This window comes from Ruditapes philippinarum, unplaced genomic scaffold (assembly GCF_026571515.1).
Source record: "Ruditapes philippinarum isolate M1 unplaced genomic scaffold, ASM2657151v2 ctg2602_1_1_1_1, whole genome shotgun sequence".
Lineage (NCBI taxonomy): Eukaryota > Metazoa > Mollusca > Bivalvia > Venerida > Veneridae > Ruditapes > Ruditapes philippinarum.
In genome coordinates, this window is record NW_026862426.1 from 88056 (window position 1) to 104586 (window position 16531).

Genomic DNA, 16531 nt, shown 5'->3' on the forward strand with positions numbered 1-16531 from the left:
TCTTGTGAACGCAACTCCTCTTAAACCGGATGGCAGATTTTGCTTAAACTTTCAGGGATGAACAACCGTAATGTGTAGATGGTAGTAAAGGAAGGAATTTTCGCTGCGACCAAATTTAACAGAATTATGGCCCTTTGTTGATTTTTTCACTATATACTATGTAAAAAGTTTGTGAACGCAACTCCTCTTAAACCGGATGGCAGATTTTGCTTAAACTTCCAGGGATGAACAACCTTAATGTGTGGATGGTAGTAAAGGAAGGAATTTTTGCTGCGACCAAATTTAACAGAATTATGGCCCTTTGTTGATTTTTTCACTATATACCATATAGAAATTTTGTGAACGCAACTCCTCTTAAACCGGATTGCACATTTTGCTTAAACTTTCAGGGATGAACAACCTTAATGTGTAGATGGTAGTAAAGGAAGGAATTTTGCTGCGACCAAATTTAACAGAATTATGGCCCTTTGTTGATATTTTCACTATAAACCATATATTTGTTGTCAGTGGGGGCATCCGTGTCCTTTGGACACAGTACTAGTTTTACAAGTGCCTAGCACAATTGAGAATTTGAATATTTTTTACTTAGATGTGTGATTTATATAATTTTTACTGAAACAAACAAGTCATTTTTATATTTCATTTTAAAAGTAAGGAAACCAGCAATTTTAAACTGTTGTCATCATAAATAGAAACAAATTTATGCACGTAAAGATGATACACTTTCAGGTGCCCGCTGAAACACTGCTCAAACAAAGTATTTTGAGTTTATAGTTATCATTATGCTGTTGTTTATAATTATATTAGTGCAATCAAGAAATGTACCATTATGAAAACTACATATCAATTACATTCTATGTAAATTTACAAATTTTGAAAATGAAATGTTTTTCAAAAAGAATTGGTAAAGCTATACCAGTCACAGTGTGAGTGATATACATGTACAATGATGATATATATTTTATTTCACAGATTAAAGCAAGTATTTCACTGATAAACATTTAATCAAATAATAATTATTTATAAAACTAAACAGGATGAAGACACACAAGTTTGTTAATTATTTTAAGATTTTTTTTATAAAATTATGTCATGTTCTCCCATTAGAACAACTTGTAGGACTTTTTAACTTGGAAAAATAGGAAACTCTTTAATTTTTTTCTTTATTGTTTCACAAAACAATTATTACTTAACTAATATTTTAGAAATGCAGAGAGTGTATTTTTTCTCTCTTTTTTGGGGTAAAAAATCAATTTTAGTTTTTTCAAGTTACGAGTCGGGAAATTTAACCTTCTCAAATGTTCTTTTTTCTTCTGGAATATTTTGTCGGTAACAGTTGTTCATTTTTTGATATACTTCACTGGATATGAATCATATGATATAGATAAAATGTAAATCAATATTTTTGCATGCACTATTCTGCTTTTCTATATTTTTGACCTTGTTTATGTGGGTCGGAAAAAAAAGTATGCTAAAAATGACACATTTTAGAATTTCAGGAATATACTTAAAATACATTTAGATTGAAATGCTTGATCATATATCTTTGTTTACTTTATAATTTTATTGTATGATGTCTTCTTAACGTAAAAATAGGAAATATTTAACATTTTGACTGAAAATTTTCTTTTTCTTTTTGAACATTTGCTAGTGGTCGTCCATTTTGCCCCCTCGGACTTGATACAAGTTTTTAGTGAAAATTTTCTTATTTCTTTGTAATTACACGGTCAAAACTTCCTAAAAGTACACACAAATAATGTCCTGAATGCTTTGAAATAAGAAAGACTTCCATTTGAAAAATATGCTAAACTTTTCAATTAGGGGTCTAATACCTTAAGTGCAATCTATCGTTCACCCCCCCCCCCCTTCCATCGAGTATAAAGGAGTATTTTACATTTAAACATGATGACGGTTAAATTGGGAAATTGTACATGTTATACGGCGGTGATTATGTAACCTCCGATGTGAAGATAGCGCATGGTCCAAAAGTAAAGGGATGCGTGTGTGAGAAAGAAAACTTGGCAGAAGTTGCTTCTAGTGTTCATATAGACAAGAAGTACATGTATATGTTATTAAAATATTCAATATTTTTCTTAACGATCACGCTTTTGCAGAAATGTAAGAAGCTTTATCTTAGAATAATGATTACAATTTAAAATAATTTAGAAGTTTTGTAATCTTATTGTAATTCCAAAAATCATAATTTCCTCCATAATTAAGGAACTGAAGGATAACAGAACTCGTCGTGTTTTGATTAGATAACATTTCATAAAATGCCTGCAACATATACATAGAATATAGGCAGATACTGCGATCTTCCTCTCCTCGGTACACGTCTTGATTATATACTCTATTTAGAGGTTTACTCATCAAACAATACTTCTCAACTTTTTAAAAGTAAAACAATGGCGTATTACATTGTGCTTTTATGTATTTATATATGACTGTATGAATGTTGAAGTGTATTATATTTATTATAGGCCGTATGAGCCACAAAAGTGCTAAAATTCATATTTTTCAAAAGCCTTTCACTCTTTATGCTTTCTTTTAGTTTCCTAAATAGAACTTATTGGCCAATTACGATCGTCTTTGCTTCTGTGGTATATAAGTAATTAGTATAGTTATAGTGATTTACCATTTTGAATGGAAGTCCCACTTTATATTTATTACATACTATTTCACTTCAAGCACTTCACAGTTCAAATGATAAGCTCGTATCATGGTTCAGTTCCATTCTTAAAACATTACAAAACAATTTTCGCCCTGTAAGAGGAAATTATATATATTTATTTATAAGGAATAATGTTCAACAATGCTTTAATTGCCGATTGGAATGTATGTCTCTTTTCTAATTTATTCCACTGATTGTATGTGCATCTGTTCGTCCAGCAGTTGTTTTCCTCCATTTCATGTCAAACAGATTATATCTGCGAAAATATCGACTAAAATAGTGACAGTATTTTATTCAGACAGTTGTTCAAATAGATGAATTGACCATTGACAAAGAATTGATCTAACCTTACATTTATATTAACGGAGAAAAACCTGAAGAAAAAAAAAACAAATTAATGTACCTTCTTTGTCTGTGAATCTGATTACATTTGTTTTAGTTTTTTGTCTGCGTAAAAGTATTGATACGAAAGTGTAGATGATTTTGTAAGGAAGCATTGACCAGGTATTTTTTGTAATTTCATGTATGAGAGGAAAACGCAATACACCTTTACGTATCAACTTAATACGTATCTTACTTAAAGACCGTTATAACAGAAATCATGATCAAAAAAAGTCTTATATTTACTAGTGTAAATGTTATTAAACATTTTCAAAAATGTATTTCCAAAATTCCGGGCAGTATGCCAATGTGTACACAGGGCTAATATTTAACAATCCTATTATATAGTTAAATGTTCTTATATAAATCATTTGGCAGCAATAAGTTACAAAGTTTAGTATAAGGTGTATTAATATTCAAACACTACGATGTTTTATTATTAGAGATAACACTTAATGATAGAATATAAAAATACATCTCGAGATATGATATTTTCGGAAAGGTAAATTGTTAAGGAAAATGTCTGATGTTATAACATAAATCAACACTAATGACGCATGCTCATGTTACAAAATACTTGTTTCCCTAATTAACAGAAAATGTTTAGTGAAAACCTCATTCAAAGTACTATTAACGTTTTATATATGTATCAGTTTAATGATGGGGGAGTTCTACTTGATATAGTTAGACATGTCACGAAAGAATAAATCACATCTGTATTTAAAATTGATATAAAACAATACATACATTAATGCTTGAACTTTCATTAACAAATAAACACAATAAATGTAAAATATCTCGACGGAACAAAAACAATATTGGGAGGATAAGGTTGAGTAAATTTGTCTGTAACGTCACTCTGGATTTCAAAGTCAATTGACATGAATTTTAGTCACAATAACCAAAGCATCTGAATGTGAAATTTGAGTATTGTTATAAGAGACAATAGTTGTTAGTAAAACATATCTCATGCCTTAGCACCAGCTTTATATTTAATAACTTATTAGAACCCATGATCAAGAATTACAATGAAACTATACCATCACCAACGTTTGTTTTGCTTGTTTGGATTTTTACGGCACGTCAACACATAACTGGCCATATCGTGCCGAATGCTATAATAGGCTTAAAATGTTATCTTAAACTTTGTAAATGACAATGAAAATGAGCCAATTAGATACTAGAATACAAGTTTATCTCTTTCAAATAATCAATGATGCGTTTTGATGGAATTGTATTTAAGAGTTCTTTGAGTGAATTTACACAATAAAATCTATTACCAACGTTTAAAAGGCTATTATGTTAGATGAAATAATTGTTAAGCGATTTTTGTTGAGTAGTAACTATATATGTTTCAATTAAGTCCAATTTTACATGTTATTTTTAACATTGGTCATTCATTGTATGCATGAAAAGTGGTTAAGAAACTGTATCAAAGTTTTCATATGTATGCAACACTTTCACAAGCAAACTGTCTTTTCCTTATATGGCTCAGGACCAAAGTATCAAAGCTAATTGTAAAGTATCTATTCTAAATAAATTGTATGAGTATGGACAACTTCCAAAACATGTATTTTTCGAAATATTTGATACAAAAATCAGTCCAATTTTGTTATATGGGAGCGAGATTTGGGGTGCTAGTGAGCAAAAATTCACTGATTCCATTCAAAATTATGCATGTAAAAGATATATGTGCCTTAGTAAAAAAACAATTAATATAGCTATTTTGGGGGATTGTAGTAGATATCCAATGTTTATTACAACTGCTAAAAGAGTTATTAAATATTGGTGTAGAATATTAAAAATGGATGAACAAAGATGTGTAAAAAAAGCATACAATATGATGAAATGTTTTGATAACTATGGACAAAAAAATTGGGTTACATATGTTAAAAATTTACTTATGGGAAATGGATTTGGGCAAATTTGGTTTGATCAGAGTGTACCTAATGAAAAGTTATTCCTTCATCAATTTACTCTTAGACTTAAGGATCAGTATCTTCAAACTTGGCATTCTGATGTGGGAAATAGTTCTAAACTGTCATTGTATGCAAATTATAAGTTAACTTTTGAACATGAAATATATTTGAATTGTGTAACAATTAAAAAATTTAGAAATGCATTGGGTAAATTAAGGACCTCTTCACATGACTTAGAAATAAAAAGAAGGGAGGTATTCTAACACTGAAAAAAATCAAAGAATATGCAAACTTTGTAATAGTGAAATTGAAACTGAATTTCATTTTGTTTTAAAATGTCCCAGATTAACCTCTTTTAGAGAGAAATATATCCCATCTAAATTCTATCTGTCCCCTAATATTAATAAGTTCAACATTTTGATGTCATCGAAAAATGTAGATATTATAATGAGATTGGCTGTGTTTTCATATTGTGCTTTTCAAGAACGTAAAATGCTGCTAAATGATATTGTTTAAATATGTAATTATTTATGTATCTACACATTCTGGTGGATAAATACTATACATATATGTTAAAAAAAAGTTTATTACTGTCTATTTATATACATTTATACTAGTAGTTATAAATTGTATTTGATCTATATAGTACACTGGCACTACACCATGTCATGCTTGTAATGTATATCTTTTGTCATTGTCATTCCGATTTACATCAGTTGTTCACTTTAACATATTTCTTCCGTTTTCTTAATTAACATCTTCTTTCGACCCTTTCATCTTACAACTCATTCGTCATTCTTACAATTTGTTAGGGAGAAATTTTTAATGCGATTAAATGATTGATGTTTAATGAGTTTAATATGTTCCGAGAGAACAAAAAATACACAGACGACTGATCTCGTAGCAATATTTCTAGAATCAAGAAACAGCATGTCTTCAAATTTTGACACCACACTTAAAAGAAACATACTTTAAAGAATTAGTTACAACAATTTACTAGAACTTGATAAATCATTTGTATTGAAACAGAGGGATAAACGGTAATTTTGACATGTGATTTATAGCAAATATGAAAGGGTTACACATCAAATGAAAATGATAGACGCGGGAACGAATTGCTTTACCCTCTATTGATTTTTCATGACTATTGTATGACTAAAAACTTATTGTATTTTTTTCCATATAATTAAGTTTTCAAAATTTTTGGGAATTTTTCTTAAGACAAAAGTTAAATATTTTTCCTCAACATTATTAGAGTTAAAGGGAATTGTTCCTCAATGGCAGGTCTGTCATTCAATAATTAATTGCAGTATCAGATAGTATTTAGTATCATTTGTGACCCCATACCATGCAAACGTATATAATGGATGGTTATTGTAATTGTGAATTAGGCCTACATGATCAAATATGACCTATTTTTATATAGCAGAGATGAATAGATATGGAACAAAAATATGGTAAACATTTTATAACTGTTCATACTAAATGACCAAGAACAGTTATGTTTTCCTAAAAACATATTATAAGAATATCCAAATTATGCATTTCTTTTTTTTATCTTTATTTTAAAAACTTACAGAAAAAAATATGTCCATTGTAGACTCATCCACTTTACATATAACTTATTTGACTCCCATTATTGTGATGACTATTAATAATTTGTCCAAATCTTGTTATTGTATTGAAATATATGATTATGTTAAAAAATCAAAAATGAATTATCTTTAATTGACAGATGACGTGATTTTACTTGCAAAAATAAAATAAAATACAAATATAAAAAACACCAATCCTACAGAATCTGAAGACCACTATTAATATTTCCAAGAAAAATCGCTACACACATACTAATCTTGAAGTTTGTTTTCGTAAATAAATATTGAGTATATTCTAAATGCACAAATTAAACATACAAGTTAAGTGAAAAGCTGCAGAGTCTGAAGTAAAATAAGGTTTTATTTATATGATCCTATTTTATATTATAAATGAGAATAACATTTTGTCATGGTGAATAACAACAAACATAAGTCATATACATGGGCGAAACAACACTTAAATGTTCTCCTACAACAGTCTCTTAATAAATACAACATAAATCAACAATAACATGATTAATAGCGCAAAAAAAACTTGTAATAAACATTTAATTATAGCATCATCATCATCATCATTATCTAGCTGATCACATGATCTTTTTGTTTCAAGAAGAAATTTTAACTGAATCACTGTAGAATACATGTATTATTTTTTTTAATTTGAGAAACTAAGCGCTTGTAAGGTTAAAAATCTAGTACAGAGAATAGGTGACACAAGAATGGAAACAGAATGCAGGAAAAGAGACTAGAATGATAGCGTTTAATGTATAAATTTAGGGTGTAAATGTACATTGATAAAAGTCTTTCAAGTACATTTTTGGAAAAAGAAGAGAATATGTACCTGTACATTGATAAGTCTTTTATGTACATTTTTTGGAAGAAGAAGAGAGTATGTGTCTGAAAAATACTTTAGTATTCATGACAGGATTTCAAAAAAGTTCATACAATGAGTTCATGCGATCATCATAAGTATATAATGTACATTACAGAATACCTAATTTATAAAGTCACTTACTACCAATTTATAACACTTCTAATTGTTTTTCGTTGTTCTTTGTGCCGATTGATCTTGGTTTGCTCTGATCGGTTGGGTAAAATCTCCTGTCTGTAGCAGAAAAACAGAAACTATTTATCATGAGAAGGAAGGTTAAACAATGCTTTATAAAAGTACGATAGTAACCCTGGTACATGTCTCTTATAAATTATTTCTCATGTTGCATGTGAATTTTGAGAAATAACAATAAAACATTTTACTACCAGCTATTTCCATTTAAATTAGTTTTACTTCACAACAGCAGGTGTCAAGTGCTGTGTGGCAGCTGTAAAAAGTTTCCCCGTACTTCACTTCAGAGTTGTTATATTTTTCTGGTCCTTCGGGATCATTGATGCCAGCACTATTAAGTGTTGAGAATTGAGTACCGCTCAAGCCGGTGCTAGGGGGCGTGAGGGAAGTTGCACATATTCATTATCCCTCATGTACAGACTCAATCAAACCGAGTCTGCAGTTCTCTTGTAATTTTGTTGTGTTAATTAATGCTTCCCAGGGATCACCATGTTTCCAGATTTTTTAGCTTTTTATTAAACAAAACACGCAAAGTTTGATAGTTTTATTTACAATGTGATAGTACCTTAAATTTATAGGCTTTTTTATTATGTTGACTTATATCCCGAAAGCATGTAATAAATCATATCACAGATAAAACGTCATAAAACAAAGACCATAATAACTGGAGACATAATAAACTAAAACTATATCTTTACACATGTATAATTTATCAAATAAAATGCTCAGATGAGCTTCGATAATCTATTTTGTGGATAAAAAATCTGGACACAAACACCTATAAAGCATGGATAATTTGAGAATTTGATGACGCACACGCATTTAACATAAAATTTATATCTGTTTTTGTAATTAGCAGAATATGTTTCTTGACAGCTTTAATTAAAATAGATAAATACAGAATCCCTAAAGAAAGCCCAACACGGCAAAATTGAAAATGTTGCAGGCTCGGTTTGATTGAGCCTGTTCATGGACGGTACTGGAAAGTGCAAGTTACCGTCCACGCACCCTAGCACCGGCTTAAGCAGAATTCAACATTTAAACATGAAATAGTAAATTTTGAATTTAGAAACATCCGCAGATGTGTTCATACGGCGGTTATCATGGAACCTTCAATGTGACACAGAAGTGTCATTCCATGAAAAGCGGCGTATGGTCCCCAAGTAAAAGAATGCGTGTGCCCTAAACGAGAAAACAATGGGCGGAACTAAATAAAATGGAATTTTGAAAGGGGATCAGAGGTTATGAAGCCTGCATATCACAGACAAGACGTCAAAAGACAAATTTAAAAAGCAGGCAACATATCCTATGGGTGATTCAACAGTATGAACGTTCAGCTTAGAATTCATTTGTCATTTCTACATTTTTTATGGGAGATACTTTGGAATGCGATAAGCTGATTGATATTTGTTTGTTTCAAAATATTCGCAGATAAAAAAAATATACGGAAAAACTGGGCTCGTGGAAAATTTCTAGAATTCAAGAAAAAAAAACAATTCATCAAATTTTGACACCTCAATTCAAAAGAATAAGTTACACAAATTAACTAGAAATTGATTGTCCTTCCGTACATCTGTTGTGGTTTATTTCATAGATGAACACTAGAAATTTGGACAAAACGGTAATACTGACATTGATTTATAAACAAACAAAACAGGGTGACACATCAAATCAAAGTGATAGATATGGAAATGAATTGCTTTGCCTTTTTTGATTATCAAACATTTGTCAGAAAATAAACTTTGACATTACTAATCTACTCTCGTTCTGCTCTTTATATCCTACTCAACGCAAACACAATAAAATTATTTTTATTCTTCATTTCAACATAGTCGATTGAAATGAAAGCTAAAAGCTTATTGGGAATTCTTTCAATTTTATTGAGTTTTCAGACGGTTTGGGAGTTTTTCTTAGGTCATTAGTTTAATTTCTTTTTTTTCAAGTCTATTTACGTTTAGTGCAAATTTATCTTGATAAAGAATTTTGACTTCCTCCTTCAATTGCTGTGAAAGCACGCTTTTGTTTTCATTACCGTTTGTTTCAGGAACATTGTAATGAACATTTAATAACCTGTCAAAATCTTATTATCTTGATATATTTGGTAGTGGTAGAAAATGAACATGACAAATGAATGTCTAGCAAAAATGACATAAATCTAAAGCATTCTGAAGACGGCTATCAATTATGTTCATGAACGACCAAATACATCTTTATAATTTTGATTTGTGTTCCTAATCTAAATTTTATAGATTATTACCGCGTCCGTGCTTTGCCCTTGTCCCCTTTTTGTTTAGTGTTCTGCTTGGCTCCTTGCCGGTGGTCCTGTCTTGCTGGGTCGTATAGGGGATGCTTTCGTTGAATGAATACCGATCTTCCTAGTTACTCTTATTTTTCATATTTTGTATAGTTCAATATTGAACATAATGAAATCCTGCTAACACAGAGTGACATATTTAAGTGGCAATATTGACGGCATACGGTATCAATGCCGGTTGAATTGTTGGTTCAAACACATCTATTATTATCAAGTTAACTTTCTAACAGATTTTATAACATACAGAAATTAAATACAATATCGTGACGAAGTTGATTGAAATGAAAGTTAAAAGCTAATAGGAATTCTATAATTTAGTTTTAAGACCGTTTTGAAACTGTTCTTAAAACTTTGTTTGAATTCTATTAGCGTTAAATGCAAACTTAATTGATAGCTTATTTTGACTTCCATCAATTTTTGTGAAGCTAGACTACTTTTACCGTTTGTTTCTTGAGCATTGTGATGAACATTTCATTACTTGTCAGAATCTTAAATATCTTGATATATTTGGAAGTGGTAGAAAATGAACATGACAAATGAACGTCTTGCAACAATGACATAAATCTTACACAATCTGAAGACGGCTATCAATTATGTTCAATATTTTTCATAATCTTGATCTGTATTCGTATTCTGGGTTTTATAAATTATAACCGCGTCCGTGCTTTTGCCCTTGCCCTGTCCCGTTTTTGTTTGGTGTCCTGCTGGGCTCCTTGCCGATGGTCCTGTGTTACTTGATGTATAGAGGATGCGTTCGTAGAATGCCGCCCTTCATTGAATATCTTGTTTTTATCATTTTGTGTACTTAAATATTGAATATATTTGTAATGAAATCCTGCTTACACTACTTACACAGACTAACGTATATAAGTGACAATTTTAACGGCATACGGCATTAGTGATGGCTTTTCTTCTTTTTCCTAGCTGCAAGAGGTATGGTGTAGTATTGACAACTTTATAACTTTGAGCTTTTTTTTATAAATGACAATTAAAACCCTGCCTTGGTTAACAACAAACATGCTAATCAAAACTTTAATGTTCTTCTACAACATTCTCTTAATGGATATAACTGTAATAAAATATAACATGATTTATTGCGCCGCAATAAAGTTTGCAGTAATCATTTATTTATAGCATCATCATCATGTAGCAGTTGTTGTTAACTAATGGAGTTTGGCAATAACGTGTGAACTTTTTAATTGCAAAACAAACATTTTGAATCACTGTGGAATATATTTACTATTTTCTTATTAAGAAACTATGTACCTTCAAACTTGACTCAAGAAAGTAAAACGTCAATATGCTATTTTTCATTTGTTTAAAATCGAAAATAAGATTTGATTTATATTGTTTTATATCCAAAAACATGTTAAATTTTAAAGTAACTTTAGAATACCAATTCATTTATTTTTCGTTGTTCTATGTGCCAGGTTGTCTTAGTTTGCACTTTCGGGTTAGAATCTCTTGCAACCAGCAGGTAAATTGTTTATATCTATTTTGTGAGGGATGGTTAACGATCATTAATACATTGTAAATAAATACGTTACTTGCAATGTTAAAAGGTATTGTGCATGGCTTTTATAAAGTACTTTGCATGTTGCTTGTGAAACTTGAGGAATAACAATAAAACATTTTACAACCAGCTATTTCCATTTTAAATTAGTTTTAGGTTGAAATGAGACAACACACGCAGGTTTAGATTGTTTTATTTACAATGTGATATTACTTTACATTGATGGGGTTTCATATGATGTTGATTAATACCCCGCAACTTTGTAATAAATAATACGTAATTAAACTTCCTTTTCGTCAATTAATTACTTTACTGTAGAGGCATATTATTTCAAACTCGACCCACCGATAACCTGAAATCAATCATTAATTTCATCAATTTTCTGTTTGCTTTAAAAAATTTTGTTTTATAAAATAAATGAAATAGCTTTGAAATAGGGACATATTGATTCCATAACAATGTTATTTCGACTAAATCTTTGGGTAAGACCAATAATCTTTGTTATAAATATGGACTTTATGACGTTTCTATAACCATGCATCTCAACTTTCAAACTGATTTCACAACTGACTTCTTTTTGAATGCCACCTCCCCCGTACTTGACCCCGTACTGGTATATACACAAAAATCTCTGTCTTAATTAATATGTATTTTACAGTTCCTTTTACACATGAACCACTAGATTATTAAATGTCATCAGTAATGGTGACAAATGATATGATACACAAATAGATCGGAAAAGGATTGTCGTTTTTACATCAGTACAATTTATAATTATCACAGGACGCGTATCCTCATAAATTTACTGATAAAATACAAGTACACATATAAAACCAATTTTGTACAATAGGAGTGCTACTAAAAATCACGCAAATGCATTTAGTTTTGTTTTTATTAACAAAAATGAACTCGTATATTTAAAAGTCTTTCGAATACAGAAAATGAAGATAAATTTAAAGTTAAAAGGGTGTTTCATTCAGATGTTCTACAAATCAAATTTAATCATGCTGCAATCTATGAGCGAAGTCTTGATAGGAAAGATTTTTATTTGTAGTTGAGACATTGTACCAATAGTTTTGTCAAAATTCTCAGCCTCTACATTTAATTATCTCCCTATCATGTTTCATATTTATAACGTTGCGTACACAAGAAAACTTGAAACATATGAAAAAATAGATATTGTTACCATGTCGGAGTACGACCATATAATATCTGCACTGTAAGTTCCAGAAAGCGCACAGGGAATAACATATGAAAAGTGCTTGAACTTTTTTTCCGCAATCAAGTTCAAATTCATATGTAACTTAAGTGCAACATTAAGAAGTCTACATGATAGAAAATATAATTATATTAACTAGTCAAAAACAAGAACCTTAAATAACGCCAAAACCAGCAAAACTGATAATAAAACTGTGGTAGAAGAATCACGCCTTGGAAGTATTAATTACACAAAAATCCGTTGCAGACTCGTTGAGTATCTCTACATGACTAAATGTGGACTTTAATTCAATCCGCAGATGTCATTTCATTACAATCTAAGTATTGTCCTAACGTATGCATGCGTGTTCCCTGAACGGGCAAACAATGGGCAGAACAAAATGAAATTGAATTTTGATAGGTGATTAGAGGTTATGTAGCTTGCCTATCTGTTGTATTATGGGTATATTTATTAATATGTACACAGAGCGTGTACTTGTAATATATAACACAGACACGTGTTACTAGTTCTATCGTTTAATGATAACTGAATATTCCAAGTATATAAGTGGCGGGAAGATAATGGACATGCGCATTACAGTATAAGATATTATTAAGATGAAACATATGTTTACAATGTACAACATTCCCCTTGTTTAAAAATATAAGCACATTTAGTATATTTCAAATTAATCTGTAAAAAACAATTATTTAAGTATATCAAATATAATTAATGATCTTTTAATTATGACATTGAAATAAACATGAATTATTAATATATACAAGCAAATTTTTTAATCCTTTCTAAATGTCACTGATTTACAGTTTTACTAATGGCTATTTCAACAATTCAACAATTGTTATCACTTTGTCCAATCTTTTCCACAGTAAAGCTTATTCGGTTTCACCTCTCTACCTGACCTAGTGATTGTGAATGGTTTCAATTTACATGGCACATTTGCAAGAGATAGGGACTCTGTAGGGGTATTTTGAATTGTTTGTTCACTTAAACTAGATTCCTGGTGTTCATCGACTTTAGATGGTTGCTGTGTTTGTTTTGACAGGTCAGATAATTCAGGAGCTTTGTTTAGGAAACGGCGATTTCTACGATAAACAGCAACATCAGGGGTCTGCACGTGAAATGAGTGTTCATTATGCTGGGTTATAACCTTGGCTGGTTCCCAGTACTTATCTTTTCGAATTCTGACAGATTCACCGATTTTTAGAGGTTTCATTTTGTGCGCATTTTTATCGTAATGATTCTTCCTTATAAATTGTAATTCTTCCATTTTCTTTCTTGCTTCACAATGATTTACTGTTTGTGGCAGAAGCTGAAGTCTGCCCATTAAAAGTTGAGCGGGTGACCATCCACATTTAAGTGGTGTATTCCTATATTCTAAAAGGGGCAAATAAGGATCTTTATTATCATCCTTAGCTTTCTGAAGAATGCGTTTTGCAATTTTAACATATACTTCACTAAGTCCATTTGAACTTGCATGCGTGGGACTTGAAGTTTCGTGTTTAATGTTCCATTGTTTAAGGAAGTTCTGAAATTGTTCGCTAGTAAAGCATGTCCCATTGTCAGTTTTTAACTTCTCACAGATACCAAATCTGCTGAGATGTACCTTAAGTTTTCTTAAAATACAAGTACTAGAAGTGCTAGTCAATAGGTCGAACTCAAAATATCGACTGTAAGCGTCAACAAGAACCATAAAATCTTGACCATTCCACGTAAATAAATCACATGATAAATATTGCCATGGTCTTTGGGGTATATCATGAGGATGTAATGGTTCCTTTTTATTTGAGTCTCTATATTTACAACAAATCTGGCACTTAAGTACATAATCTGTAATTTGTTTTGACATTGATGGCCAAAACATTATATCCCTAGCCCGTCTTGTCGTTTTTTCTACACCAAAATGACCCACATGTACTGCGTTAGTCATGTCCTGTCTTAATGATTTTGGTATTACAATTTTTTGACCCTTGAACACAATATTGTCTTCAAAAGCCAATTCGTCTCTATGATTCCAGTATTCTGATACAGTCGTAGGGCAATTTCGTCTGTCGTCAGGCCATCCGTTAGAAATGACACTAATAAGCGTTTGTAACTGAGCATCATTTTGCGTTGCTGTTTGAATTTGCTGCAATTTTAAATCACTTATCGGTAGTGATTTCAGTACAGTGTGTACATGTGTTTCTAATCCGTCAATCAGATTAGGAAAAGTGTCAGTTACGTAATTCCGGCTGAGAGCATCTCCAAGCGGAATATCTTTACCTCTACAGTGAATAACATCGAGGTCAAAATCTTGAAGTTGTAATAACATCCGTTGTAACCTAGGCGGGGCACTATAAAGTGGTTTTCTCATAAAAGATACTATCGGTTTACAGTCAGATTCGACAACCGTGCGCCGTCCGTAAATATAATGCTTAAATCTAGTGCATCAAAATAATATTGCCAGCATCTCTTTTTCTATTTGTGCGTATCCTTTCTCGGTCAATGTCAGTGTTTTTGAAGCGTATGCAATTGGTTTACCATTTTGTAAACAACAAACACCAAGCCCTTTGGACGAAGCATCCAATTGTAATCTAACAGGCTTCGATGAATCATAGTAACTGAGGACAGGTGCTTGTGTAATCACTTGTTTAACCTTGCCAAAAGCGTCAGATTGGGCTGAATCCCATCTGAACTCTACGTCATTGCGTAATAACTCTCGCATCGGGCTAGTTATTTCCGAGAGATTTTGTGAGAATTTTGTCAAGTATGTAATCATACCCAGCAGGGTTTCAAGCTCAGCACGATTTGCAGGATTTTTCATTTCGATAATTGCGCTAATTTTCTCAGGGTCAGGTTTCAGTCCATCAGCACTGATCACGTGACCGAAATATTTAACCTCTGTTAGACCTATTTTCAGTTTGTCAGGGTTAAATCGTAAACCGGCTGCCTTTGCTCGGTCGAGTACGTTCTTAAGGTTTCTGTCATGTTCTGTGCGTGTGCTTCCAAACACTAATAAGTCGTCAATTATTGACGTCACACCCTGTAAACCTTCAAATGTCTCGTCAATTTTCCGTTGGAAAATGTCTTGAGAACTTCTTATGCCCATAGGAAGTCTTAAATATTTGTACCGTCCAAATACCGTGTTAAATGTCGTTAGTGACGATGAGTGGTCGTCTAATTTAATTGACCAGTAACCTTTGGTCGCGTCTAATACACTGAAGTATTTAGCGCCATGCAATTTTGACGTAATGTCGTCAATAGTACGTAATGGATTATACGGCCTTTGTATATTTTCATTCAATGCTTTGGGGTCAAGACAGATTCTAAGCTTACCGGTTGAAGGTTTTTCAACATATACTAGTGAATTTACCCAGTTTGTAGGTTCTGTAACCTTACAAATAATTTGTTTTGACTCCATTGAGTCGAGCTCTTTTTTAAGCTTATCTCTGAGTCCAAAAGGTACTTTTCTAGGTGGACAAACAACTGGTACAGCATTTTCCTTCAAATGCAATGAACATGTTCCAGGAAATAACCCTATCCCATGAAACAATTCTTTGTACTCTCTAAGTACAGTGTCCTTACTAGGGTCAGATGCGTCAATAGATTCAATCTTATTGACCGAATACGTTAATCTTAACAGATCTAAATCTATAGATGTTTTGAGGCTTAACAGCGGGGTAGCAGAACTCTCAACTACATAAAATTCGGAACACACTGATTTGTTATTGTATTTACAGTGTAACCATAATTTTCCAAGCACTGGTAATCGGTCACCTGTGTACGAAGTTAACCTTGCTTTGGAGGCTTCCAAAGGGTGTTTTATTTTTAGTTGCCTAAATATGTGATTTGGGAGGCAATTTATTTGTGAACCTGTATC

At 31.5% G+C, this 16531-nt stretch overlaps 1 protein-coding gene across 1 annotated transcript; it reads right to left on the minus strand.

The window, feature by feature from the left end:
- Nucleotides 1–13516: 13516 nt before the first annotated feature.
- On the minus strand, nt 13517–14983 carry LOC132719041 (uncharacterized protein K02A2.6-like). Its single transcript, XM_060702778.1, has one exon. It carries the CDS (start codon nt 14981–14983, stop codon nt 13517–13519), a length of 1467 nt encoding a protein of 488 aa, XP_060558761.1.
- Nucleotides 14984–16531: the final 1548 nt, after the last annotated feature.

Bases quoted from the DNA above. Each gene is read 5' to 3' on its own strand.
- LOC132719041 (XM_060702778.1), bottom strand. From the start codon at position 14,983: ATGTTATTACAACTTCAAGATTTTGACCTCGATGTTATTCACTGTAGA.